General features: G+C 48.4%; 1 protein-coding gene across 1 annotated transcript in view; it reads right to left on the bottom strand.

Annotated features, from left to right (window-relative positions):
- Positions 1-27288, bottom strand: part of myo15b (myosin XVB) — a 709406-nt gene that overhangs the window by 228448 nt on the left and 453670 nt on the right. The window contains exons 38-39 of the mRNA XM_038776546.1: positions 12978-13244; positions 11357-11450 (exon numbers count right to left, since the gene is read on the bottom strand). Coding sequence (XP_038632474.1) covers positions 11357-11450; positions 12978-13244 — 361 coding nt within the window. The remainder of the gene's footprint in view (positions 1-11356; positions 11451-12977; positions 13245-27288) is intronic.

Raw genomic sequence — 27288 nt, 5'->3', positions numbered from 1 at the left:
AGGTCCGCTCCTCCCCGAAGCGCAGTGTCCCACGCAGGTCCGCTCCTCCCCGCAGCGCAGTGTCCCGCGCAGGTCCGCTCCTCCCCGAAGCGCAGTGTCCCGCGCAGGTCTGCTCCCAGCTCTCATCTCGCTATTATAAACACTGAAACTCCCGGCTCTCCTCTCGCCGTTATAAACACTGAAACTCCCGGCTCTCCTCTAGCTGTTTTAAACCGGAAACTCCCGGCTCTCCTCTCGCTGTTTTAAACACTGAAACTCCCGGCTCTCCTCTCGCTGTTTTAAACACTGAAACTCCCGGCTCTCCTCTCGCTGTTTTAAACACTGAAACTCCGGGCTCTCCTCTCGCTTTTATAAACACTGAAACTCCGGGCTCCCCTCTCGCTATTATACACACTGAAACTCCCGGCTCTCCTCTCGCTGTTTTAAACACTGAAACTCCCGGCTCCCCTCTCACCGTTTTAAACACTGAAACTCCCGGCTCCCCTCTCACCGTTTTAAACACTGAAACTCCCGGCTCTCCTCTCGCTGTTTTAAACACTGAAACACCCGGCTCTCCTCTCGCTGTTTTAAACACTGAAACTCCCGGCTCCCCTCTCGCTGTTTTAAACACTGAAACCCCCGCTCTCCTCTCGCTGTTTTAAACTGGAAACTCCCGGCTCTCCTCTCGCTGTTTTAAACACTGAAACTCCCGGCTCTCCTCTCGCTGTTTTAAACAGTAAAACTCCCGGCTCTCCTCTCGCTGTTTTAAACACTGAAACTCCCGACTCTCCTCTCGCTGTTTTAAACACTGAAACTCCCGGCTCTCCTCTCTCTGTTTTAAACACTGAAACTCCCGGCTCTCCTCTCACTGTTTCAAACACTGAAACTCCCGGCTCTCCTCTCGCTGTTATAAACACTGAAACTCCCGGCTCTCCTCTCGCTGTTTGAAACTGGAAACTCCCGGCTCTCCTCTCGCTGTTTTAAACTGGAAACACCCGGCTCGCCTCTCGCTGTTTTAAACACTGAAACATTGTTAGAGAGTGAGGGAGTGTATGTTTTCCATTGTCAGAGCCTGAGCGAGTGTACGTTATTCCAAGATGTAGAGATGCCGGCGTTGGACTGGGGCGAGGTCAGTAAGAAGTCTTACAGCACCAGGTTAAAGTCCAACAGGTTTGTTTCCATTCCATTGGTAACGGGTGAGGGAGTGTATGTTATTCTATTGGTCGAGAATGAGGGAGTGTATGTTATTCCATTGGTCGAGAATGAGGGAGTGTATGTTATTCCATTGGTAAAGAGTGAGGGAGTGTATGTTATTCCATTGGTCGAGAATAAGAGAGTGTATGTTATTCTATTGGTCGAGAATGAGGGAGTGTATGTTATTCCATTGGTCGAGAATGAGGGAGTGTATGTTATTCCATTGGTAGAGAGTGAGGGAGTGTATGTTATTCCATTGGTAAAGAGTGAGGGAGTGTATGTTATTCCATTGGTAAAGAGTGAGGGAGTGTATGTTATTCCATTGGTCGAGAATGAGGGAGTTTATGTTATTCCATTGGTAGAGAGTGAGGGAGTGTATGTTATTCCATTGGTCGAGAATGAGGCAATGTATGTTATTCTATTGGTCGAGAATGAGGAAGTGTATGTTATTCTATTGGTAGAGAGTGAGGGAGTGTATGTTATTCTATTGGTCGAGAATGAGGGAGTGTATGTTATTCCATTGGTAGAGAGTGAGGGAGTGTATGTTATTCTATTGGTCGAAAATGAGGGAGTGTATGTTATTCTATTGGTCGAGAATGAGGGAGTGTATGTTATTCCATTGGTAGAGAGTGAGGGAGTGTATGTTATTCTATTGGTCGAGAACGAGGGAGTGTATGTTATTCTATTGATCAAGAGTGAGGGAGTGTATGTTATTCCATTGTTGGAGAGTGAGGGTGTGTATGTTATTCCATTTTTGGAGAGTGAGGAAGTGTATGTTATTCTATTGGTCGAGAATGAGGGAGTGTATGTTATTCTATTGGTCGAGAATGAGGGAGTGTATGTTATTCCATTGGTAGAGAGTGGGGAGTGTATGTTATTCCATTGGTAGAGAGTGAGGGAGTGTATGTTATTCCATTGTTGGAGAGTGAGGGAGTGTATGTTATTCTATTGGTCGAGAATGAGGGAGTGTATGTTATTCTATTGGTCGAGAATGAGGGAGTGTATGTTATTCCATTGGTAGAGAGTGAGGGAGTGTATGTTATTCAATTGGTCGAGAGTGAGGGAGTGTATGTTATTCAATTGGTCGAGGGTGAGGGAGTGTATGTTATTCCATTGGTAGAGAGTGGGGAGTGTATGTTATTCCATTGGTAGAGAGTGGGGAGTGTATGTTATTCCATTGTTGGAGAGTGAGGGTGTGTATGTTATTCCATTGGTAGAGAGTGAGGGAGTGTATGTTATTCCATTGGTAGAGAGTGGGGAGTGTATGTTATTCCATTGGTAGAGAGTGGGGAGTGTATGTTATTCCATTGGTAGAGAGTGGGGAGTGTATGTTATTCCATTGTTGGAGAGTGAGGGTGTGTATGTTATTCCATTGGTAGAGAGTGAGGGAGTGTATGTTATTCCATTGTTGGAGAGTAAGGGAGTGTATGTTATTCCATTGGTAGAGAGTGGGGAGTGTATGTTATTCCATTGGTAGAGAGTGGGGAGTGTATGTTATTCCATTGGTAGAGAGTGGGGAGTGTATGTTATTCCATTGGTAGAGAGTGAGGGAGTGTATGTTATTCCATTGGTAGAGAGTGAGGGAGTGTATGTTATTCCATTGGTAGAGAGTGAGGGAGTGTATGTTATTCCATTGTTGGAGAGTGAGGGAGTGTATGTTATTCTATTGTTGGAGAGTAAGGGAGTGTATGTTATTCCATTGTTGGAGAATAAGGGAGTGTATGTTATTCCATTGTTGGAGAGTAAGGGAGTGTATGTTATTCCATTGTTGGAGAGTAAGGGTGTGTATGTTATTCCATTGTTGGAGAGTGAGGGAGTGTATGTTATTCCATTGGTAGAGAATGAGGGAGTGTATGTTATTCCATTGTTGGAGAGTGAGGGAGTGTATTTTATTCCATTGTTGGAGAGTAAGGGAGTGTATGTTATTCCATTGTTGGAGAGTAAGGGTGTGTATGTTATTCCATTGTTGGAGAGTGAGGAGTGTATGTTATTCTATTGGTAGAGAGTGGGGACTGTATGTTATTCCATTGGTAGAGAGTGGGGAGTGTATGTTATTCCATTGGTAGAGAGTGAGGGAGTGTATGTTATTCCATTGTTGGAGAGTGAGGGAGTGTATGTTATTCCATTGGTAGAGAGTGGGGAGTGTATGTTATTCCATTGTTGGAGAGTGAGGGTGTGTATGTTATTCCATTGGTAGAGAGTGGGGAGTGTATGTTATTCCATTGGTCGAGAATGAGGCAATGTATGTTATTCTATTGGTCGAGAATGAGGAAGTGTATGTTATTCTATTGGTAGAGAGTGAGGGAGTGTATGTTATTCTATTGGTAGAGAGTGAGGGAGTGTATGTTATTCCATTCGTCGAGAATGAGGGAGTGTATGTTATTCTATTGGTAGAGAGTGAGGGAGTGTATGTTATTCCATTCGTCGAGAATGAGGGAGTGTATGTTATTCCATTGGTCGAGAATGAGGGAGTGTATGTTATTCCATTGGTCGAGAATGAGGCAATGTATGTTATTCTATTGGTCGAGAATGAGGAAGTGTATGTTATTCTATTGGTAGAGAGTGAGGGAGTGTATGTTATTCTATTGGTCGAGAATGAGGCAGTGTATGTTATTCCATTGGTCGAGAGTGAGGGAGTGTATGTTATTCTATTGGTCGAGAATGAGGGAGTGTATGTTATTCCATTGGTAGAGAGTGAGGGAGTGTATGTTATTCTATTGGTCGAGAATGAGGGAGTGTATGTTATTCCATTGGTCGAGAATGAGGGAGTGTATGTTATTCCATTGGTCGAGAATGAGGCAATGTATGTTATTCTATTGGTCGAGAATGAGGAAGTGTATGTTATTCTATTGGTAGAGAGTGAGGGAGTGTAAGTTATTCTATTGGTAGAGAGTGAGGGAGTGTATGTTATTCCATTCGTCGAGAATGAGGGAGTGTATGTTATTCTATTGGTAGAGAGTGAGGGAGTGTATGTTATTCCATTCGTCGAGAATGAGGGAGTGTATGTTATTCCATTGGTCGAGAATGAGGGAGTGTATGTTATTCCATTGGTCGAGAATGAGGCAATGTATGTTATTCCATTGGTAGAGAGTGGGGAGTGTATGTTATTCCATTGGTAGAGAGTGAGGGAGTGTATGTTATTCCATTGTTGGAGAATGAGGCAGTGTATGTTATTCCATTGGTCGAGAATGAGGGAGTGTATGTTATTCTATTGGTCGAGAATGAGGGAGTGTATGTTATTCCATTGGTAGAGAGTGAGGGAGTGTATGTTATTCTATTGGTCGAGAATGAGGGAGTGTATGTTATTCCATTGGTAGAGAGTGAGGGAGTGTATATTATTCTATTGGTCGAGAATGAGGGAGTGTATGTTATTCCATTGGTAGAGAGTGAGGGAGTTATGTTATTCCATTGTTGGAGAGTGAGGGAGTATATGTTATTCTATTGGTAGAGAGTGGGGAGTGTATGTTATTGCATTGGTAAAGAGTGAGGGAGTGTATGTTATTCTATTGGTCGAGAATGAGGCAGTGTGTGTTATTCCATTGGTCGAGAGTGAGGGAGTGTATGTTATTCTATTGGTCGAGAATGAGGGAGTGTATGTTATTCCATTGGTAGAGAGTGAGGGAGTGTATGTTATTCTATTGGTCGAGAATGAGGGAGTGTATGTTATTCCATTGGTAGAGAGTGAGGGAGTGTATGTTATTCTATTGGTCGAGACTGAGGGAGTGTATGTTATTCTATTGGTCGAGAGTGAGGGAGTGTATGTTATTCCATTGTTGGAGAGTGAGGGTGTGTATGTTATTCCATTGTTGGAGAGTGAGGGAGTGTATGTTATTCTATTGGTCGAGAATGAGGGAGTGTATGTTATTCCATTGGTAGAGAGTGAGGGAGTTATTTTATTCCATTGTTGGAGAGTGAGGGAGTATATGTTATTCTATTGGTAGAGAGTGGGGAGTGTATGTTATTGCATTGGTAAAGAGTGAGGGAGTGTATGTTATTCTATTGGTCGAGAATGAGGCAGTGTATGTTATTCCATTGGTCGAGAGTGAGGGAGTGTATGTTATTCTATTGGTCGAGAATGAGGGAGTGTATGTTATTCCATTGGTAGAGAGTGAGGGAGTGTATGTTATTCTATTGGTCGAGAATGAGGGAGTGTATGTTATTCCATTGGTAGAGAGTGAGGGAGTGTATGTTATTCTATTGGTCGAAAATGAGGGAGTGTATGTTATTCTATTGGTCGAGAATGAGGGAGTGTATGTTATTCCATTGGTAGAGAGTGAGGGAGTGTATGTTATTCTATTGGTCGAGAACGAGGGAGTGTATGTTATTCTATTGATCAAGAGTGAGGGAGTGTATGTTATTCCATTGTTGGAGAGTGAGGGTGTGTATGTTATTCCATTTTTGGAGAGTGAGGGAGTGTATATTATTCTATTGGTCGAGAATGAGGGAGTGTATGTTATTCTATTGGTCGAGAATGAGGGAGTGTATGTTATTCCATTGGTAGAGAGTGGGGAGTGTATGTTATTCCATTGGTAGAGAGTGAGGGAGTGTATGTTATTCCATTGTTGGAGAGTGAGGGAGTGTATGTTATTCTATTGGTCGAGAATGAGGGAGTGTATGTTATTCTATTGGTCGAGAATGAGGGAGTGTATGTTATTCCATTGGTAGAGAGTGAGGGAGTGTATGTTATTCAATTGGTCGAGAGTGAGGGAGTGTATGTTATTCAATTGGTCGAGGGTGAGGGAGTGTATGTTATTCCATTGGTAGAGAGTGGGGAGTGTATGTTATTCCATTGGTAGAGAGTGGGGAGTGTATGTTATTCCATTGTTGGAGAGTGAGGGTGTGTATGTTATTCCATTGGTAGAGAGTGAGGGAGTGTATGTTATTCCATTGGTAGAGAGTGGGGAGTGTATGTTGTTCCATTGGTAGAGAGTGGGGAGTGTATGTTATTCCATTGGTAGAGAGTGGGGAGTGTATGTTATTCCATTGTTGGAGAGTGAGGGTGTGTATGTTATTCCATTGGTAGAGAGTGAGGGAGTGTATGTTATTCCATTAGAACATAGAACATAGAACACTACAGCGCAGTACGGGCCCTTCGGCCCTCGATGTTGCGCCGACCTGTGAAACCATCTGAAGCCTATCTGACCTACACTATTCCATTTTCATCCATATGTCTATCCAGTGACCACTTAAATGCCCTTAAAGTTGGCGAGTCTACTACTGTTGCAGGCAGGGCGTTCCACAACCCTACTACTCTCTGAGTAAAGAAACTGCCTCTGACATCTGTCCTATATCTCTCACCCCTCAATTTAAAGCTATGTCCCCTCGTGTTGGTCATCACCATCCGAGGAAAAAGACTCTCACTGTCCACCCTATCTAACCCTCTGACTATCTTATATGTCTCTATTAAGTCACCTCTCAGCCTTCTCCTCTCTAACGAAAACAACCTCAATTCCCTGAGCCTTTCCTCGTAAGACCTTCCCTCCATACCAGGCAACATCCTAGTAAATCTCCTCTGAACCCTTTCCAAAGCTTCCACATCCTTCCTATAATGTGGTGACCAGAACTGCACGCAGTACTCCAGGTGTGGCCGCACCAGAGTTATGTACAGCTGCAGCATGACCCTGTGGTTCCGAAACTCAATCCCCCTGCTTATAAAGGCTAGCACACCATATGCCTTCTTAACAGCCCTATTAACCTGGGTGGCAACTTTCAAGGATTTATGTACCTGGATGCCGAGATCTCTCTGTTCATCTACACTACCAAGAATCTTGCCATTAGCCCAGTACTCTGCATTCCTGTTACTCCTTCCAAAGTGAACCACCTCACACTTTTCCGCATTAAACTCCATCTGCCACCTCTCAGCCCAGCTCTGCAGCTTATCTATGTCCCTCTGTATCCTATAACATCCTTCAGCACTATCCACAACTCCACCTACCTTCGTGTCATCTGCAAATTTACTAACCCATCCTTCTACACCCTCTTCCAGGTCATTTATAAAAATGACAAACAGCAGTGGCCCCAAAACAGATCCTTGCGGTACACCACTAGTAACTGAACTCCAGGATGAACATTTGCCATCAACCACCACCCTCTGTCTTCTTTCAGCTAGCCAATTACTGATCCAAACCGCTAAATCACCTTCAATTCCATACTTCCTTATTTTCTGCAATAGCCTACCGTGGGGAACCTTATCAAACGCCTTACTGAAATCCATATACACCACATCAACAGCTTTACCCTGATCCACCTGTTTGGTCACCTTCTCAAAAAACTCAATAAGGTTTGTGAGACATGACCTACCCTTCACAAAACCGTGTTGAGTATCGCTAATCAACTTGTTCTTTTCAAGATGATTATAAACCCTATCTCTTATAACCTTTTCCAACATTTTACCCACAACCGAAGTAAGGCTCACAGGTCTATAATTACCAGGGTTGTCTCTACTCCCCTTCTTGAACAAGGGGACAACATTTGCTATCCTCCAGTCTTCCGGCACTATTCCTGTCGACAAAGACGACATAAATATCAAGGACAAAGGCTCTGCAATCTCCTCCCTGGCTTCCCAGAGAATCCTAGGATAAATCCCATCTGGCCCAGGGGACTTATCTATTTTGACATTTTCTAAAATTGCTAACACCTCCTCCTTTTGAACCTCAATTCCATCTAGCCTGGTCGACTGAACCTGAGTGTTCTCCTCGACAACATTGTCTTTCTCCAGTGTAAACACTGACGAAAAATATCCATTTAATGCTTCCCCTATCTCCTCTGATTCCACACACAACTTTCCACTACTATCCTTGATTGGCCCTAATCTTACTCGAGTCATTCTTTTGTTCCTGATATACCTATAGAAAGCCTTAGGGTTTTCCTTGATCCTATCCGCCAACGACTTTTCGTGTCCTCTCCTCGCTCTTCTTAACTCTCCCTTTAGGTCCTTCCTGGCTAACTTGTAACTCTCAAGTGCCCTAACTGAGCCTTCATGTCTCATCCTAACATAAGCCTTCTTCTTCCTCTTGACAAGTGCTTCAACTTCCTTAGTAAACCAATTGTTGGAGAGTAAGGGAGTGTATGTTATTCCATTGGTAGAGAGTGGGGAGTGTATGTTATTCCATTGGTAGAGAGTGGGGAGTGTATGTTATTCCATTGGTAGAGAGTGGGGAGTGTATGTTATTCCATTGGTAGAGAGTGAGGGAGTGTATGTTATTCCATTGGTAGAGAGTGAGGGAGTGTATGTTATTCCATTGTTGGAGAGTGAGGGAGTGTATGTTATTCTATTGTTGGAGAGTAAGGGAGTGTATGTTATTCCATTGTTGGAGAATAAGGGAGTGTATGTTATTCCATTGTTGGAGAGTAAGGGAGTGTATGTTATTCCATTGTTGGAGAGTAAGGGTGTGTATGTTATTCCATTGTTGGAGAGTGAGGGAGTGTATGTTATTCCATTGGTAGAGAATGAGGGAGTGTATGTTATTCCATTGTTGGAGAGTGAGGGAGTGTATTTTATTCCATTGTTGGAGAGTAAGGGAGTGTATGTTATTCCATTGTTGGAGAGTAAGGGTGTGTATGTTATTCCATTGTTGGAGAGTGAGGAGTGTATGTTATTCTATTGGTAGAGAGTGGGGAGTGTATGTTATTCCATTGGTAGAGAGTGGGGAGTGTATGTTATTCCATTGGTAGAGAGTGAGGGAGTGTATGTTATTCCATTGTTGGAGAGTGAGGGAGTGTATGTTATTCCATTGGTAGAGAGTGGGGAGTGTATGTTATTCCATTGTTGGAGAGTGAGGGAGTGTATGTTATTCCATTGTTGGAGAGTGAGGGTGTGTATGTTATTCCATTGTTGGAGAGTGAGGGAGTGTATGTTATTCCATTGTTGGAGAGTGAGGGAGTGTATGTTATTCCATTGTTGGAGAGTGAGGGAGTGTATGTTATTCCATTGGTAGAGAGTGAGGGAGTGTATGTTATTCCATTGTTGGAGAGTGGGGAGTGTATGTTATTCCATTGGTAGAGAGTGGGGAGTGTATGTTATTCCATTGGTAGAGAGTGAGGGAGTTGGGGCAACACGGTAGCATGGTGGTTAGCATAAATGCTTCACAGCTCCAGGGTCCCAGGTTCGATTCCCGGCTGGGTCACTGTCTGTGCGGAGTCTGCATGTCCTCCCCGTGTGTGCGTGGGTTTCCTCCGGGTGCTCCGGTTTCCTCCCACAGTCCAAAGATGTGCGGGTTAGGTGGATTGGCCATGCTAAATTGCCCGTAGTGTCCTATAAAGTAAGGTTAAGGGGGGGGTTGTTGGGTTACGGGTATAGGGTGGATACTTGGGTTTGAGTAGGGTGATCATGGCTCGGCACAACATTGAGGGCCGAAGGGCCTGTTCTGTGCTGTACTGTTCTATGTTCTATGTATGTTATTCCATTGTTGGAGAGTGAGGGAGTGTATGTTATTCCATTGTTGGAGAGTAAGGGAGTGTATGTTATTCCATTGTTGGAGAGTGAGGGAGTGTATGTTATTCCATTGGTAGAGATTGAGGGAATGTAGATCCCAGTTACGTTTATTATTTGTGGATTGAAATCTTTCCTTTGATCCATATGCCGAGAAGTTAGGATTAACCTCTCTTTCAATTCCAAATTTCAATTCAAATAACCTATTTTATTTCAGTGACAAACAAGTAGGGGTTCCAGTCAGAAAACTGTTCCATTGAAGAGCCTGTACCCAAACAGTAACTCGGCAGATATGGGGCGGGATTCTCTCAGCCCTCGCCGAGTCGAAGAATCGCCGGGCTGGACGCAAATCGTGCGATGCGTTGCGGTGCCAGTCCGCTGATTCTCCGGTGAGCGCCGGTTTCAGTGCGCACCTACACAGACCTGCTGCGCCCATTTGACGCTGGAGCGGCGTGGGTCGCTCTAGTGCCATACTGGCCTCCTGTGGGTGTCAGGATCGCTGCTCCTGGGGCCTGTTGACTCTGTCGTAAAACGCAACGGCGTTTACAACGGCGTCAACACAGCCTCAGGATCAGAGAATCCCACCCCATGGAGCCCGATTAGCTTGGAATTTATTTTTTGCTGATTCAGGGTTAACAGTAATAAGCAGACCCAGCCTTATATGTTCTTGAACTATCAGGAGGACAAGTCATACTAGATTTAGTGATGGATGCTGTGTCAGAATTCATCTACAATCTAAATTAGGGAACATATAGTTAACAGTGATTATAATATGATTGGATGTTGGAGAACGTGAGGCACAAATCAAGGTTTTCAAGGCCCAGCTGGAGCCACAGCTTGGCTTCAGCTGGAGTAATGCACCCGGTTCTGGGTGCCGCACTATAGGAAGGATGTGAAAGCATTGAAGAGAGTGCAGAAAATATTCATGAGAATGGTTCCAGGGATTGGAGATTCAGTTATGAAGAGAGATTCGAGAAGTTGGACTCTTTTCCTTGGTGTTGAGGTTTGAGAGGAGATTTGATTTAGATGTTCAGAATCATGAGGAGTCTGGACAGAGTAGACGGGGAGAAACTGTTCACTCTTATGAAAGGATCAAGAATGAGAGGGCACAGATTTAAAGTAATTGGTAAGAGATGCAATAATGACATGAGGAAATACGTATTCACGCAGTGAGCGGTTATGCACTGCCAGGGAATTAGACTGCTGTCTAAAAAGAAAGAATGTACAGGCTTACGGGGAGGAGGTGGAATGGAACAAGTTGATTTGCTCATTCTGAAACCCAGTGCAAACATGATGGATGGAATGGGCTCCTTCTGCACTGTGCTGTCATTGTAAAATCCTTGAATTATGAGGTCAGCTTATATGGACTAGGCTCACATCGACTTGAGTGGAGAATGAGGACTGAGCAAATTGAGATGTTCACGATGATTGAAGGAGTTTATTGGCAAGTTAGAGATAAATTATTTCATCTGGTTGGGGGAGTCCAGAACGAGAAGTGTGATTTCAGTAAGCACTTCTTTGCACAAGAGTGGTGAAAATCCAAAACTCTCTTCCCCCATTGAAGTCAACTGAAAATCTCAAAACTGAGATTGTTAAGTTTTTATTGAGTAAAGGTATTTTTGTTGGGTAAAGGCATTGAGGATTATGGAATCAAACTGGATTAAAGGAGTTCAGATCTGGGTCAGCCATCATTTAACAATGGTAGAACATGCTTGATGGGCTGAATGGCCTTCTTGTGTTTCTAATTCTTACCCAATTTCTGAAAGAAATTCCGTTTCTGCTGAAAAGATTCAACTTGATCCAAGGTCGACTCCTCAGCGATATCATTGTTCACAGCCGGGACATCCTACAGAGAGAGGTTATAAATGACCATTCTTCTGACAATCTGAATCCAGACAGACAAACAAGAAAATTAAGCTGTGTACCACAGGGATCTGTGCTGGGTCCCCTGTTGTTTGTCATTTATGTAAATGACGTAGATGGCTATGTGAAGGATGTGATTGCAGTGGAGAGGGTACAGGGGAGATTCACCAGGATGTTGCCTGGGATGGAACATTTAAGTTATGAAGAGAGGTTGGATAGGTTTGGGTAGTTTTCGCAGGAGCAGAGAAGATTGAGGGGTGACCTGATCGAGGTGTACAAGGTTATGCGGAGCATGGACAGGGTGGATAGGGAGCAGCTGTTCGCGTTAGTTGAAGGGTCATTTACGAGGGGACACAAGTTCAAGGTCAGGGGAAGGAAGTTTAGGGGAGATTTGAGTAAAAGCCATTAGGGTGGCGACGGTCTGGAATGCCTGGGGGGGGGGGGGGGGGGGGGTGGGGAGAGAGAGGTGAGTTGCCTCACATCTTTTAAAAAGTACCTGGTTGAGCACTTGCCACATCTTAACATTCAAGGCTGTGGGCCAAGTGCTGGCAAAAGGGATTAGGTAACAGGTGAGGTGTTTTCCATGTGTCAATGTAGACTTAATGGGCTGAAGGGCCTCTTCTGTGCTGTATTAATCTGTGATTCTGATTATGTGTCTCAAAGGTGATACATTAAACTCTTTCAAGCCAGGTTTTCTGACTTGGAGCTGCTTCAGAAAGAAAGAACTTAATTAAAACTTTTGAAGTACAGCTGCTGCCAGGATGTAGGGAACAGCCACCAACCTGGACACAGCAAGATCCCACAAACTGCAATGTGATAATGACCAGTTAAATCTGTTTTGGCGATGTGAGAGGAGGGATAATTATTGACCAGGACAACAGGAAACAACCTAGTTGAAATGGTGTCACAGGATCTTTCATATCTCTCTGAGGAGACAGACAGGGCTTTGTTTTAACTGACAGACAGTGAAGCACTTCTTCACTACTACATTCAAATGTCAACATGTGTCCTCGCGTCTCTGGAGTGGAGGGGGAGGCAGGTGGAGTTGAACCTTGATCTTCTAAAGGTGAGAGTGCTACCATTGAATATGCTTACATGGCTGACATTCTCTTTCATAAAGGTCACTGTAGAATCAATTCATTCTCATGAAATCCTGTCTATTATTTGTTAAAATGATGCCTTACTTCACTGTTACCCTAATTGTCATACACACAAATACATCAATAGCATGGCACATCTCAGTAATACATGAATATGGTGTATTAACACCTAAATTTACTTGACAGAAAGTAGGAAAATTGACTCTCCTACCCCGTCGGCGAATGGAAGAAAATAGTCTGAGGCCATATTTACCCCAGCTGACCTGCTTCTCAAGTTCATGGAATAGGTCAGGTCCAAACCCAGTCTTTCCAACTTAACCCAAAAGAACAAGTGATGCTGAGGTTCAGTCCTGACTGTCCTGCTACCTGACACAATGGGGTGGGAAGAATAACATGATAAAAATAAGTACCATTTCTCGAGGAGGCGCTTCTTTTCTTTTGGGGACTTCTTTATTAACAATAGGCTCCTTCTTCACGCTGGCCTTATTTGGTCGTTGGGATGGAGCAGGTAGAATGGGTTTAGTGCTAACTTTGGGTGGGGTTGTGGGTGGGGTTGTGGGTGGGGTTGTGGCCTTCGAGGGATTAGAGACGGGCTGGTGCTCCTTCTGTCTCTTCTTCTGTTGCTCCTGCTGTTGTTGCTGACTTATTGACATGGCTTGAATAGTCATTTGCTGGGCCTGAGGAAAGAAAATATTTTATGTCAGATTGATGTTGCTCAACATTAGGCATTGATGGGTAAATGGCTCCACTGCAGAGGTGCCAATCAGAAAACTGACCTTGACTTGTATTAAATCATACAGAGCTGGATAATATTTGATTGCTAACAGGAGATTTATGTTCAGCCTGATGTCCGACATGTGCCGGTACCCATTTGAACACTTCACATGAAATATTTGTACTGACAAAGTAAACACAACATCCTAAAGTCCGTCATGAAGGTAAATAATCAAAATAAAGTTGGACACTGAGGAGCTTGGAGGGAAGAATTAGAGGTGGTGACTGAAGGTGAAGTCAAGGTGGAGTTTGTCATAATATCCACTCATGTATATAATGCAGACAGGCAGTGATTGACACACAGGGGGCGAAATTCTCCCCTACCCGGCAGGGCGGGGAGTCCCGGCGTAGCGGAGTGGCACCAACCACTCCGGCATCAGGCCTCCCCAAAGGTGCGGAATTCTCCGCACCTTTAGGGGCTAGGCCTGCGCCGGAGTGGCTCCAAAACTGGCGGCAACGGCCTTTGGTGCTACGCTGCCCGGCGTCGGGGCTGGCTGAAAGGCCTTCACCGGTCCGTGCTTGCGCCGGTGCGTCAGCGGCCGCTGACATGACCACCGACGCATGCACGGTGGAGGTTATCTCTTCCGCCTCCGCCATGGTGGAGGCCGTGGCGGCGGCGGAAGAAAAAGAGTGCCCCCACGGCACTGGCCCACCCGCCGATCGGTGGGCCCCGATCGTGGGCCAGGCCACCGTGGGGGCACCCCCCGGGATCCGATCGCCCCGCGCCCCCCCCCCCCCCCCCCCAGGACCCCAGGTGCCCGCTCGCGCCGTCAATCCCGCAGGCACAGAGGTGGCTTAAACCACGTCGGCGGGATTGGCCTGTCAGCGGCGGGACTTCGGCCCTTCGCGGGCCGGAGAATCGCCGCGGGGGGGCACGGCAATCGGCGGGGCGTGATTCCCGCTCCCGTCGATTCCCGGGTGGCAGAGAATTCCGGCCACGGCGGGGACGGGATTTGCGCAGGCCCCGGGCAGTTCCCCGACCCTGCGGGGGATCGGAGAATTCCGCCCAGGATGACCAATGAACACACAACACAGAACAACCAATCACCAGACGGGACACCACCACTATAAAGCCCACAGGGCATTAAGACTCTCCCTCTCTCAGGAACCAGCAGGACCTAGCTACTGAGACAGTCAGAGTGCACAAGCTAGTGAGCACTATTACCATGCGGTAGCTAGTAAGTCTGGTCAAGCCAGTAAGAGGTCATCAGTTAGATTAGTAGAGGGTCATCCCATAGCTGAACATGTACAGCAGCCACTAGTTAAATAAAACAGTGTTGGATCATTTCCTGTGTCAGACGTCTGTTTCTAGCTTCACTGCATCCAGTTGCAGTCGAACCAACCTGCTTAACACATCATGGTACCAGAGTACTATTAATCCTAACGAACCTCCCTCGAGTGAATCTGCAACGACCAGCAAGCAGCCATCCAGCGAAATGGAAAACATCCAGCCTCCTCCGCAACTCCGCATCTCCGGCAACCTCGCCGCCAATTGGAAAATCTTCAAGTAAAAATTCCTCCTGTACATCTAGGCCTCCGACCTCGAGGCAGCATCGGATGCCAGGAAGATCATGCTATTCCTGTCGACTGCGGGGGATCACGCTTAAAACTCGCTTACATTTGCCGATGGCAAAGGCAAGACAGTTCTGCTAAAATTCGACAGTCACTGCGACATTGAGGTGAATGAGAGCTTTGAACGGTACATCTTCCAACAGAGGCTTCAGGGTAAGGATGAACCTTTTCAGTCCTGCCTGAACTATCTCCGCATTCTGGCGCAGTGATGTAATTACGGCTCGATGGCTGATTCCATGATCCGGGATCAGATCGTTTTCGGTGTCCACTCCGATTCCCTGCGGCAGCAGCTCCTCAAAATCAGACAGTTAACCCTCTCTGTCGCTATCGAGACGTGCGTAGTCCATGAGCATGCCAAGAATCGTTACTCCCACATCAGGGCGGCAGAAACTATAAAACTCCCACGAGGCAGAACGGGTGCAGGTCATTGCAAAAATGCAAGGCCTGAGCATCGAGGAGAGTGGCCATTTTCGTGCACTTTTCCCGGGTCCTTGCACATGTGCGTCAAGACCGGGTGGATGATGAGGCCAAAAACTATGCAGGTGCATCTGTCGGCCGACTGCACTGCGCATGCTCGATGGCGCATGGAACGCGCTGACGTCAGCGTCATGACGTGTCCAAATTGTGGCTCCGCCCATTTAAAGCGGCAATGTCCAGCCAAAGGACAGCGATGTCTACAGTATGGGAAACCTGGCCATTACGCGGCTTTCTGCAGCGATCCCAGATGCGGCGCAGAAGTGTCCGCTCGGTACAACAAGACATGCAGGGTTCTGATCCCGACAGCCCAACAGACCCCGATGCTGACTGCCTCGAGTCTCCATATCGGGTGGGCCTCATAACCACACACAAGCTGGTCTCCACCGCACCTGAAAACCGCCTTTCGATCCTCAGTGTGGATCCCGACGACGAGTGGTGTGCTGTCCTCACAGTCAACCAGGCTCGCATCCAATTTAAACTGGACACCGGTGCGTGTCTGCGAACCTCATATCACAGTCAGATCTCGACAGCATCTGTGACCAACCAAGTGTGGTGGTATGATTAGCATATGCCATTGGTGCAGAATACCGGCTTACCATTGGCCCTGGTCTGTCATGTGCCTCTCGACCGGTTGGTTGAGACCAGTCATGTGACGGCTCCCCGATTGGTCGAGAGGCTGAGTTAACCCCGCCTCCAGGGCGGGGTATAAATACCCAGTACTCCCGGCGGTCGTCCTTCTACTGTAATCGACCGTGGGGCTTAACATCTAGTATATTAAAGCCATACTTTTGTTCAGCAACTCGTCTCGCGTTCAATTGATGGTACATCAATTTAATATACTAGAAATTTGAAGATGGAGCTCCGCATCAAGCCCGACTGCCTCTGCATCAGCCCGCAAACTCCGAACGCATCGGCAATCTTCAAGCATTGGCTGGCGTGTTTCGATAGCTATCTGGCGACCGCAAGCAGCCCCCCCATCATGGCACAGAAACTTCATATTCTCCATTCCAGCGTGGGCATGGCGGCCTACGCGATGATAGAGGAAGAAAAGGAATATGACGTGGCCATGGATACGCTAAAAGGACAATTTCTTAAGCCGGTAAACCGAGTGTCTGCCCGACATCGGCTGGTTACCAGACAACAGTTCCCCGGTGAGTCCTTAGATGATTTTTACCAGGCCCTCGCTGTCCTGGGGAGGAATTGCGCCTGCCTCCAAGTTTCAGCCACTGAGCACATGGAACTTTTAATCAGAGATGCTTACGTGGCTGGGATGCAGTCCGCCGCAATCCGCCAGCGGCTGCTAGAAAAAGACAACCTCAGCCTAACTGAGGCACGGACTTTCTCCACCTCCCTGGAGGTCGCCGACTTAAACGCCCGCGCCTATGTCCCCAGCCGCGCTGCAGGGCCCTGGGCCTCCTGGCACGCTTCCCCACCGCCATCCGCCGCTCCCGACCCCCCTCAGGCCTGCACCGCGGGACGCCCCGACAAGTCCGCGAGGCCCCGCTGCTATTTCTGTGGGCTTGCCAAATACCCCCGCCCGCGCTGCCCGGCCCGCTCCACCCTTTGTAAGAGCTGCGGGAAGAAGGGCCATTTTTTGACGGTCTGAGAGGCCAAATTGGTCGCTGCTGTGCCGCGCAGCGACCGGGGATCTCCTCCTCTGGGCCTTCCAGCGCACCGCATCAATCTCCCCCCCCCCCCCCCCCCCGCCCCCGGGCCCCTGGGTCCGGCCTGCGCGCCTCTCTGCCCCCGCTTTCAGCCGCTCCGATCAGCCCGCCGGCACCGCTAACCCCGCCCCCAGCAACCACAAGGGTTTCCTGCGGGCGCCGCATCTTGGGCCCCGGACGCCACGTGCGGGTCCTGGGCGCCGCCATCTTGGGGCTCCGACTCCACTTGCGGGTCCTGGGCGCCGCCATCTTGGGGCTCCGACTCCACGTGCGGGTCCTGGGCGCCGCCATCCTGGACTGGCACACAAGGTCCTGCCAGCACCTACTCGGCCGACGACGACAACTATGGATCTTCTCCACGGCTCGTGGCCATTCAGCTCGACCAGTCACGTCCACGCACGCTCGCCAAGACGACGACGCAAATGCACCTCAATGGGCACGAGACGGACTGCCTGCAGGACTCCGGGTGCACGGAAAGCTTCGTGCACCCTGACACGGTAAGACGCTGCGCGCTCACTGTCCACCCTGGAAAACACAAAATCGTGTTAGCCTCAGGTTCGCACTCCGTCCGCATCACCGGGTGCTGCACCGCGGACCTCACGGTCCAAGGGAAGGTTTTTAAAAATTATAAACTCCTTATCCTCCCCGACCTTTGTGCACCGGCACTCCTAGGACTGGACTTCCAGTGCAACCTGCAGAGCTTGACCTTCCAATTCGGCGGCCCAATACCCCCCCTCACTGTCTGCAGCCTCGCGTCCCTCAAAGTAGACCCCCCCTCCTTGTTTGCTAATCTCACCCCCGATTGCAAACCCGTCGCGACCCGGAGCAGACGGTACAGCGCCCAGGACCGGTCCTTCATCAGGTCAGAGGTCCATAGGTTGCTGAAGGAAGGGGTCATCGAGGCCAGCAACAGTCCCTGGCGAGCCCAAGTGCTGGTGGTCCGGACTGGGGAGAAAAACTGGATGGTCATCGACTACAGTCAGACCATCAACCGGTTTACGCAACTGGACGCGTATCCTCCCCCCCGTATTTCCGCCATGGTAAACGAGATTGCGAAATACCAAGTCTTCTCCACGGTGGACCTCAAGTCCGCTTATCACCAGCTCCCTATCAGCGCGAGTGACCGCAAGTACACCGCGTTCGAGGCAGATGGGCGCCTCTACCATTTCCTCAGGGTTCCATTCGGTGTCACAAATGGGGTCTCGGTCTTCCAATGGGAGATGGACCGAATGGTCGACAAGTACGGATTACGGGCTACCTTCCCGTATCTCGATAATGTCACCATCTGCGGTCACGACCAGCAGGACCATGACACCAACCTCCGAAAATTCCTCCAAACCGCAAAACTCCTTAACCTAACTTACAATAAGGATAAGTGCGTGTTTAGCACCGACCGCCTAGCCATCCTCGGATACGTAGTGTGTAACGGAGTGATAGGCCCCGACCCCGAACGCATGCGCCCTCTGATGGAACTCCCTCTCACCAATACTCTCAAATCCCTCAAACGCTGCCTGGGTTTCTTCGCTTACTACGCCCAATGGGTTCCCAATTACGCTGACAAGGCCCGTCCCCTCATTCAGTCCACGACCTTCCCGCCGTCGACCGAGGCCTGCCAGGCCTTTAGCCGCATCAAAGCGGACATCGCAAAGGCCACGATGCGCGCCATCGACGAGTCCCTCCCCTTCCAGGTCGAGAGCGACACATCAGAAGTAGCTCTGGCGGCCACCCTGAACCAAGCGGGCAGACCCGTGGCCTTCTTCTCCAGAACCCTCCAGGCTTCCGAACTCCGCCACCCCTCTGTGGAAAAGGAAGCCCAGGCCATAGTCGAAGCGGTGCGACATTGGAGGCACTATTTGGCCGGCAGGAAGTTTACCCTCCTCACAGACCAACGGTCAGTAGCCTTCATGTTCGATAATGCACAGAGGGGCAAGATTAAGAACGACAAGATCTTGCGGTGGAGGATCGAGTTGTCCACGTACAACTACGATATCTTGTATCGTCCTGGGAAGCTCAATGAGCCTCCTGATGCCCTGTCCCGCGGTACCTGCGCCAGCACGCAGATAGACCGCCTCCGCTCCCTCCACGCGGACCTCTTCCATCCAGGAGTGACCCGTTTCTATCATTTCATAAAGACCCGCAACCTGCCCCACTCCATCGAGGAAGTCAGGAGAGTAACCCGTGACTGCCACATCTGCGCAGAGTGCAAACCGCACTTCTACCGCCCCGAGCGCGCGCATCTGATCAAAATATCCCGCCCCTTCGAACGTCTCAGCATAGACTTCAAGGGGCCCCTTCCCTCTTGCAACCGCAACATTTACTTCCTGACGGCGATCAATGAATACTCCCGCTTCCCCTTCGCCATTCCCTGCCCCGACATGACTACATCGACTGTCATTAAGGCCCTCCTCTCCATCTTCTCCCTGTTCGGCTACCCCGCGTACATACATAGCGATCGGGGCGATCCTGCTTTATGAGCGACGAGCTGCGTCAATTCCTGCTCAGCAGGGGCATTGCCTCTAGCAGGACGACCAGCTATAACCCCCGGGGTAACGGACAGGTCGAGCGGGAGAATGGTACCATCTGGAAGACCATCCTACTGGCCCTCCAGTCTAGAGATCTCCCTATTTTTGAGTCTTTTCCAGGAGACTCATCCGGAGTGAGACTCATCCAGAGTGGGGGATTGAAACTTGGTAATTTGGTGCAGTGAGGTAATTCGGTGCAGAGTGTGAGGAGGTGCTTTTTAACCCTGGTAAGTGACTGGTAAGTAGTCTCTCTTTTTCTTTTCATTGTCTAATTTATTTATTTTTATTTTGAAATTCTAGTTATTTAAGTTTACCAAGGGTTTAAGACATGGCAGGAGATCCCAGACCCGTGTCATGCTCCTCGTGTGCGATGTGGGAGCTCAGGGACACGTCCACTGTCCCTGGCTCCTTCACGTGCAAGAAGTGTGTTCAGTTGCAGCTCTTGTTAGACCGCTTGACGGCTCTGGAGCTGCGGATGGACTCACTTTGGAGCATCCGCGATGCTGAGGAGGTCGTGGATAGCACGTTTAGCGAGTTGGTCACACCGCAGGTGAAGGTTACTGAGGGAGATAGAAAATGGGTGACCAAAAGAAAGAGCAAGAGTAGGAAGGCAGTGCAGGTGTCCCCTGCGGTCATCTCCCTGCAAAACAGATATACCGCTTTGGATACTGTTGAGGGAGATGGCTCACCAGGGGAAGGCAGCAGCAGCCAGGTTCATGGCACCGTGGCTGGCTCTGCTGCACAGCAGGGCAGGAAGAAAAATGGCAGGGCTATAGTGATAGGGGACTCGATCGTAAGGGGAATAGACAGGCGGTTCTGTGGACGCAATCGAGACTCCAGGATGGTATGTTGCCTCCCTGGTGCAAGTGTCAAGGATGTCTCGGAGCGGCTGCAGGACATTCTGGGGGGGGAGGGTGAACAGCCAGCTGTCGTGGTGCACATAGGCACCAACGATATAGGTAAAAAACGGGATGAGGTCCTACAAGCGGAATTCAGGGAGTTAGGAGTTAAACTAAAAAGTAGGACCTCAAAGGTAGTAATCTCAGGATTGCTACCAGTGCCACGAGCTAGTCAGAGTAGGAATGTCAGGATAGGTAGGATGAATGCGTGGCTCGAGAGATGGTGCAAGAGGGAGGGATTCAAATTCCAGGGGCATTGGGAGCGGTTCTGGGGGAGGTGGGACCAGTACAAACCGGACGGTCTGCACCTGGGCAGGACTGGAACCGATGTCCTAGGGGGGGTGTTTTCTAGAGCTGTTGGGGAGGGTTTAAACTAATGTGGCAGGGGGATGAGAACCGATGCAGGAAGTTAGAAGGTAGTAAAACAGGGACAGAAGCAAAAGGAAGTAAAGGGAAAAGTGCAAGGCAGAGAAGACATAGTCAAAAATCTAAAAGGGCGACAGTACAAGGTACAGTGACTGAGGGGAGCTCAGTGAATAGGCCCAGTAATAACAAAAGGAATAAAACTGGAGATGTTAAGATTCAAAACGACCTGGGGATGGAGATAGGGTGGGGACTCTGGAGTGAAGCACTGCATAGGGTCAACTCCACCTCCACGTGTGCAAGGCTCAGCCTGACGCAACTAAAAGTGGTACATAGAGCCCACTTAACGAGAAACCGTATGAGTAGGTTCTTCCCGGAGGTGGAGGACAGATGCGAGCGGTGCCAAAGAGTCCCGGCCAACCATGCCCACATGTTCTGGTCTTGCCCCAGACTTGTGGAGTAATGGACAGCCTTCCTCGAGGCTATGCCCAAAGTGGTGGGGGTGAGGGTGGAGCCATGCCCGATAGTGGCGGTCTTCGGGGTTTCAGACCAGCCAGATCTATTCCTGGGGAGGAGGGCGGACGCCCTTGCCTTTGCCTCCCTGATCGCCCGCCGTAGAATCCTGTTTGGCTGGCGGTCAGCAGCACCGCCCAGAGCTGCAGACTGGCTGTCCGACCTCTCGGAATCTCTCCAAATGGAGAAAATCAAATTCGCCATCCGAGGGTCGGAAGACGGCTTCCACAGAACGTGGGAGCCATTCATGCAATTGTTCCGGGACCTGTTTGTGGCCAACGTACTAGAGGAAGAATAGTCGGGTGGCCAAGAATCAGGGGAAAATGGACGGGAATCGGGGGAGGGTAGCCGGAGGAGGGGGGGGGGGGGGGGGGGGGGGGGGGGGTTACGGGCTCGTTATGGGGGTTTGCTGGCAAGCCAATGCCCAAAATCAAACTATAAATAAATGCCTATAAACATGTGCCTCGGCCATATTGGGGAATGTAAAATATGTATGTTGGCTAAAGGGGGCGGCCACAATTGTTGTTATGAAGATGCTTACCTGTAAATATTCATGCTAAATTTTTGTGTTTTCTTTTTTTTTCTCTCTAATAATTTGTAATTTGTCATATATAAAATATGAAAACTCAATAAAAAACATTTATAAAAAAAAAAGATTCAAAACAGAGGTAAAAAAAACCAACATAAGTGTACTTTACCTGAATGCTCGTAGTATTCGGAATAAAGTAAATGAGTTGATGGCACAAATCATCGTAAATGACTATGATTTAGTGGCCATTACTGAAACATGGTTAAAGGATGGTCACGACTGGGAGTTAAATATCCGAGGGTATCAAACTATTCGGAAGGACAGAGTGGATGGTAAGGGAGGTGGTGTTGCTCTGTTATTTAAGGATGACATCCGGGCAATGGTAAGGGATGACATCGGTGCTATGGAGGATAAGGTTGAATCCATTTGGGTGGAAATCAGGAATAGTAAGGCGAAAAAGTCACTGATAGGAGTAGTCTATCGGCCACCAAATAGTAACGATATGGTGGGGCAGGCAATAAACAAAGAAATAACTGATGCATGTAGAAATGGTACAGCAGTTATCATGGGGGATTTTAATCTACATGTCGATTGGTTTAACCAGGTCGGTCAAGGCAACCTTGAGGAGGAGTTTATAGAATGTATCCGCGATAGTTTCCTAGAACAGTATGTAATGGAACCTACGAGGGAACAAGCGGGTCCTAGATCTTGTCCTGTGTAATGAGACAGGATTGATTCATGATCTCATAGTTAGGGATCCTCTCGGAAGGAGCAATCATAATATGGTGGAATTTAAAATACAGATGGAGGGTGAGAAAGTAAAATCAAATACTAGTGTTTTGTGTTTAAACAAGGGAGATTACAAGGGGATGAGAGAAGAACTAGCTAAGGTAGACTGGGAGCTAAGACTTTATGGTGGAACAGTTGAGGAACAGTGGAGAACCTTCCAAGCGAATTTTCACAGTGCTCAGCAAAGGTTTATACCAACAAAAAGGAAGGATGGTAGAAAGAGGGAAAATCGACCGTGGATATCTAAGGAAATAAGGGAGAGTATCAAATTGAAGGAAAAAGCATATAAAGTGGCAAAGATTGCTGGGAGATTAGAGGACTGGGAAATCTTTAGGGGGCAACAGAAAGCTACTAAAAAAGCTATAAAGAAGAATAAGATAGAGTATGAGAGTAAACTTGCTCAGAATATAAAAACAGATAGTAAAAGTTTTTACAAATATATAAGTCAAAAAAGAGTGGCCAAGGTAAATATTGGTCCTTTAGAGGATGAGAAGGGAGTTTTAATAATGGGAAATCAGGAAATGGCTGAGGAACTGAACAGGTTTTTTGGGTCGGTCTTCACAGTGGAAGACACAAATAACATGCCAGGGACTGATATAAATGAGGCTATGACAGGTGAGGACCTTGAGAGGATTGTTATCACTAAGGAGGGAGTGATGGGCAAGCTAATGGGGCTAAAGGTAGACAAGTCTCCTGGCCCTGATGGAATGTATCCCAGAGTGCTAAAAGAGATGGCTAGGGAAATTGCAGATGCACTAGTGATAATTTACCAAAATTCACTAGACTCTGGGGTGGTCCCGGTGGATTGGAAATTAGCAAACGTGACGCCACTGTTTAAAAAAGGAGGTAGGCAGAAAGCAGGAAATTATAGGCCAGTGAGCTTAACTTCGGTAATAGGGAAGATGCTGGAATCTATCATCAAGGAAGAAATTGCGAGGCATCTGGATAGAAATTGTCCCATTGGGCAGACGCAGCATGGGTTCGTAAAGGGCAGGTCATGCCTAACTAATTTAGTGGAATTTTTTGAGGACATTACCAGTGCAGTAGATAACGGGGAGCCGATGGATGTGGTATATCTAGATTTCCAGAAAGCCTTTGACAAGGTGCCACACAAAAGGTTGCTGCATAAGATAAAGATGCATGGCATTAAGGGTAAAGTAGTAGCATGGATAGAGGATTGGTTAATTAATAGAAAGCAAAGAGTTGGGATAAATGGGTGTTTCTCTGGTTGGCAATCAGTAGCTAGTGGTGTCCCTCAGGGATCCGTGTTGGGCCCACAATTGTTCACAATTTACATAGATGATTTGGTATTGGGGACCAAGGGCAATGTGTCCAAGTTTGCAGATGACACTAAGATGAGTGGTAAAGCGAAAAGTGCAGAGGATACTGGAAGTCTGCAGAGGGATTTGGATAGGTTAAGTGAATGGGCTCGGGTCTGGCAGATGGAATACAATGTTGACAAATGTGAGGTTATCCATTTTGGTAGGAATAACAGCAAACGGGATTATTATTTAAACGATAAAATATTAAAGCATGCCGCTGTTCAGAGAGACTTGGGTGTGCTCGTGCATGAGTCACAGAAGGTTGGTTTACAAGTGCAACAGGTGATTAAGAAGGCAAATGGAATTTTGTCCTTCATTGCTAGAGGGATGGAGTTTAAGACTAGGGAGGTTATGTTGCAATTGTATAAGGTGTTAGTGCGGCCACACCTGGAGTATTGTGTTCAGTTTTGGTCTCCTTACTTGAGAAAGGACGTACTGGCACTGGAGGGTGTGCAGAGGAGATTCACTAGGTTAATCCCAGAGCTGAAGGGGTTGGATTATGAGGAGAGTTTGAGTAGACTGGGACTGTACTCGTTGGAATTTAGAAGGATGCGGGGGGGATCTTATAGAAACATTTAAAATTATGAAGGGAATAGATAGGATAGATGCGGGCAGGTTGTTTCCACTGGCGGGTGACAGCAGAACTAGGGGACATAGCCTCAAAATAAGGGGAAATAGATTTAGGACTGAGTTTAGGAGGAACTTCTTCACCCAAAGGGTTGTGAATCTATGGAATTCCTTGCCCAGTGAAGCAGTTGAGGCTCCTTCATTACATGTTTTTAAGGTAAAGATAGATACTTTTTTGAAGAATAAAGGGATTAAAGGTTATGGTGTTCGAGCCGGAAAGTGGAGCTGAGTCCACAAAAGATCAGCCATGATCTAATTGAATGGCGGAGCAGGCTCGAGGGGCCAGATGGCCTACTCCTGCTCCTAGTTATTATGTTCTTATTTCCCGATGGCAAGAGGTTATCCCCGATGCCCTACATTCCATCCGCTCACTCCTCTGTACAACAACTAATCAAACACCTCATGAACGCCTTCTTGTTTTCCCCAGGAAGTCGTCCTCCAGATCCCCTCTCCCGACGTGGCTGGCCGCCCCCGGACCCATCTTGCTCCGGAAGCATGTGCGGGTGCACAAGTCCGAACCGTTGGTGGAACAAGTCCAGTTACTCCACGCTAACCCGCAGTATGCGTACGTGGAGTACCCCGACGGTCGGCAGGACACGGTCTCCCTCCGGGACCTGGCACCCGCCGGCGTGCGGCCTTCCCCCCCTTCACCACAGACACCCCCCCTGCCCCTTTCCCCCCAGCGCCCCTCCCAGGCCACCCCTTCCCCATCCATGGCGTCTCCACCACCAGCCCGGAGAACGGAGACAGTTCAAGGACCACCGCTCCCGGAGTCCAGGACATCAGCTGAACCACCACCATCGGCTGAACCAACGTCACCAACTCCCCTGCGGCAGTCTGCCAGGACGTCACGGGCAACAAAAAGGATGATAAAGTCCATTTAACTTCAACACCACCATGGACCTTGTATGGACACTATGTACTGTTGCGAAATGTCTTGGCCAGTGGGAAGCCAAGGATACATTTTTTTTTCTCCTTACTACTCATACCACCAGTTCTCCGCCCCCCCCAACTCTCGTGACAACCCCCCCCCCCCCCCCCGCCGGCTTCTTTCTCCGCAAGGGGTGAATGTGGTGGTATGATTAGCATAGCTGCCTGCCATTGGTGCAGAACACCGGCTTACCATTGGCCCAGGTCGGTCATGTGCCTCTCGACCGGTTGGTTGAGACCAGTCATGTGACGGCTCCCCGATTGGTCGAGAGGCTGAGTTAACCCCGCCTCCAGGGCGGGGTATAAATACCCAGTACTCCCGGCGGTCGTCCTTCTACTGTAATCGACCGCAGGGCTTAACATCTAGTATATTAAAGCCATACTTTTGTTCAGCAACTCGTCTCGTGTTCAATTGGTGGTACATCTCCAAGCATTCTTCCACCAGCCTGCAAGCTCCTGAATCTGGTCCAGCGAGTCCACACCATGTCCTCGACACCGGCTACTGCCTCGCCCGTTGTGAATCTCCAGGCCGAGATAGAAGACATTCTCATGCAATACCACAACATGTTTGATGGAATGGGAACGCTCCCATATCCCTACAAGATATTGCTCAAGTCGAACGCCACCCCAGTGATCCATGCACCATGCCGGGTGCCAGCTCCTCTCAAGGATTGTCTGAAAAAGCAGCTACAAGACCTCCAAGACCAGGACATGATCTCAAAGGTCACGGAACTAACAGACTGGGTCAGCTCCATGGCCTGCGTAAAAAGTCCCTCTGGTGAACTCCGCATTTGCATTGATCCCAAAGACCTGAACCGCAAAATCATGCGAGAGCACTACCCGATCCCGAAGCGTGAAGAGTTAACCAGGGAGATGGCTCATGCCAAATTCTTTACCAAGCTGGATGCCTCCCGTGGCTTCTGGAAAATACAGCTGGACGCGTCCAGTCGGAAACTGCACGTTTAACACTCCGTTCGGCCGCTATTGCTATAAACGCATGCCTTTTGGTATCATATCAGCTTCCGAAGTATTTCATCGCATTATGGAACAAATGATGGAGGGCATCGAGGGGGTGCGAGTCTACGTGTTCGACATGATCATCTGGTTCACCAATCCAGAGTATCACATTGCTCGCCTCAAACAGGTCTTCCAGTGGATTCATGAAAATGGCCTCCAGCTCAACAGGGCCAAATGCTCATTTGGTCGATCCGTTATCAAGTTTCTGGGTGACCACATTTCACAGCAGGGAGTGCAACCTGACGCCGACAAGGTGCTGCCGATCAACACCATGAAGACCCCGGAGGACAAGAAGGCGGTCGTCCGCTTCCTTGGGATGGTAAATTTTCTCGGGAAATTCATTCCCAATATGGCAGCCCACACCACAGCCCTCCGGCATCTTGGAAAAAAGTCGACAGTGGCTGCCCGCACATGAAAAGGAGTGGCTTGAACTGAAGGCTAAGCTCACCACAGCCCCAGTACTGGCGTTCTTTGACCCAACCAAGGACACCAAGATATCTACTGACGCAAGCCAGGATGGCATTGGGGCGGTGCTCCTCCAGCGAGGCGACTCCTCGTCCTGGGCTCCAGTGGCACATGCCTCCAGGGTCATGACGCCGACCGAGCAACGGTGTGCCCAGATCGAAAAGGAGTGCTTGGGTCTCCTGACAGGAATAGTCAAGTTTCATGACTACGGATACGGCCTGCCAAAGTTCACGGTGGAAACAGACCACAGCCATTAGT

This window comes from Scyliorhinus canicula, chromosome 18 (genome assembly GCF_902713615.1).
Source record: "Scyliorhinus canicula chromosome 18, sScyCan1.1, whole genome shotgun sequence".
Taxonomy (NCBI): domain Eukaryota; kingdom Metazoa; phylum Chordata; class Chondrichthyes; order Carcharhiniformes; family Scyliorhinidae; genus Scyliorhinus; species Scyliorhinus canicula.
The sequence above is the reverse complement of the archived record's forward strand: the minus strand, read 5'-3'. Positions and strand labels throughout refer to the sequence as shown.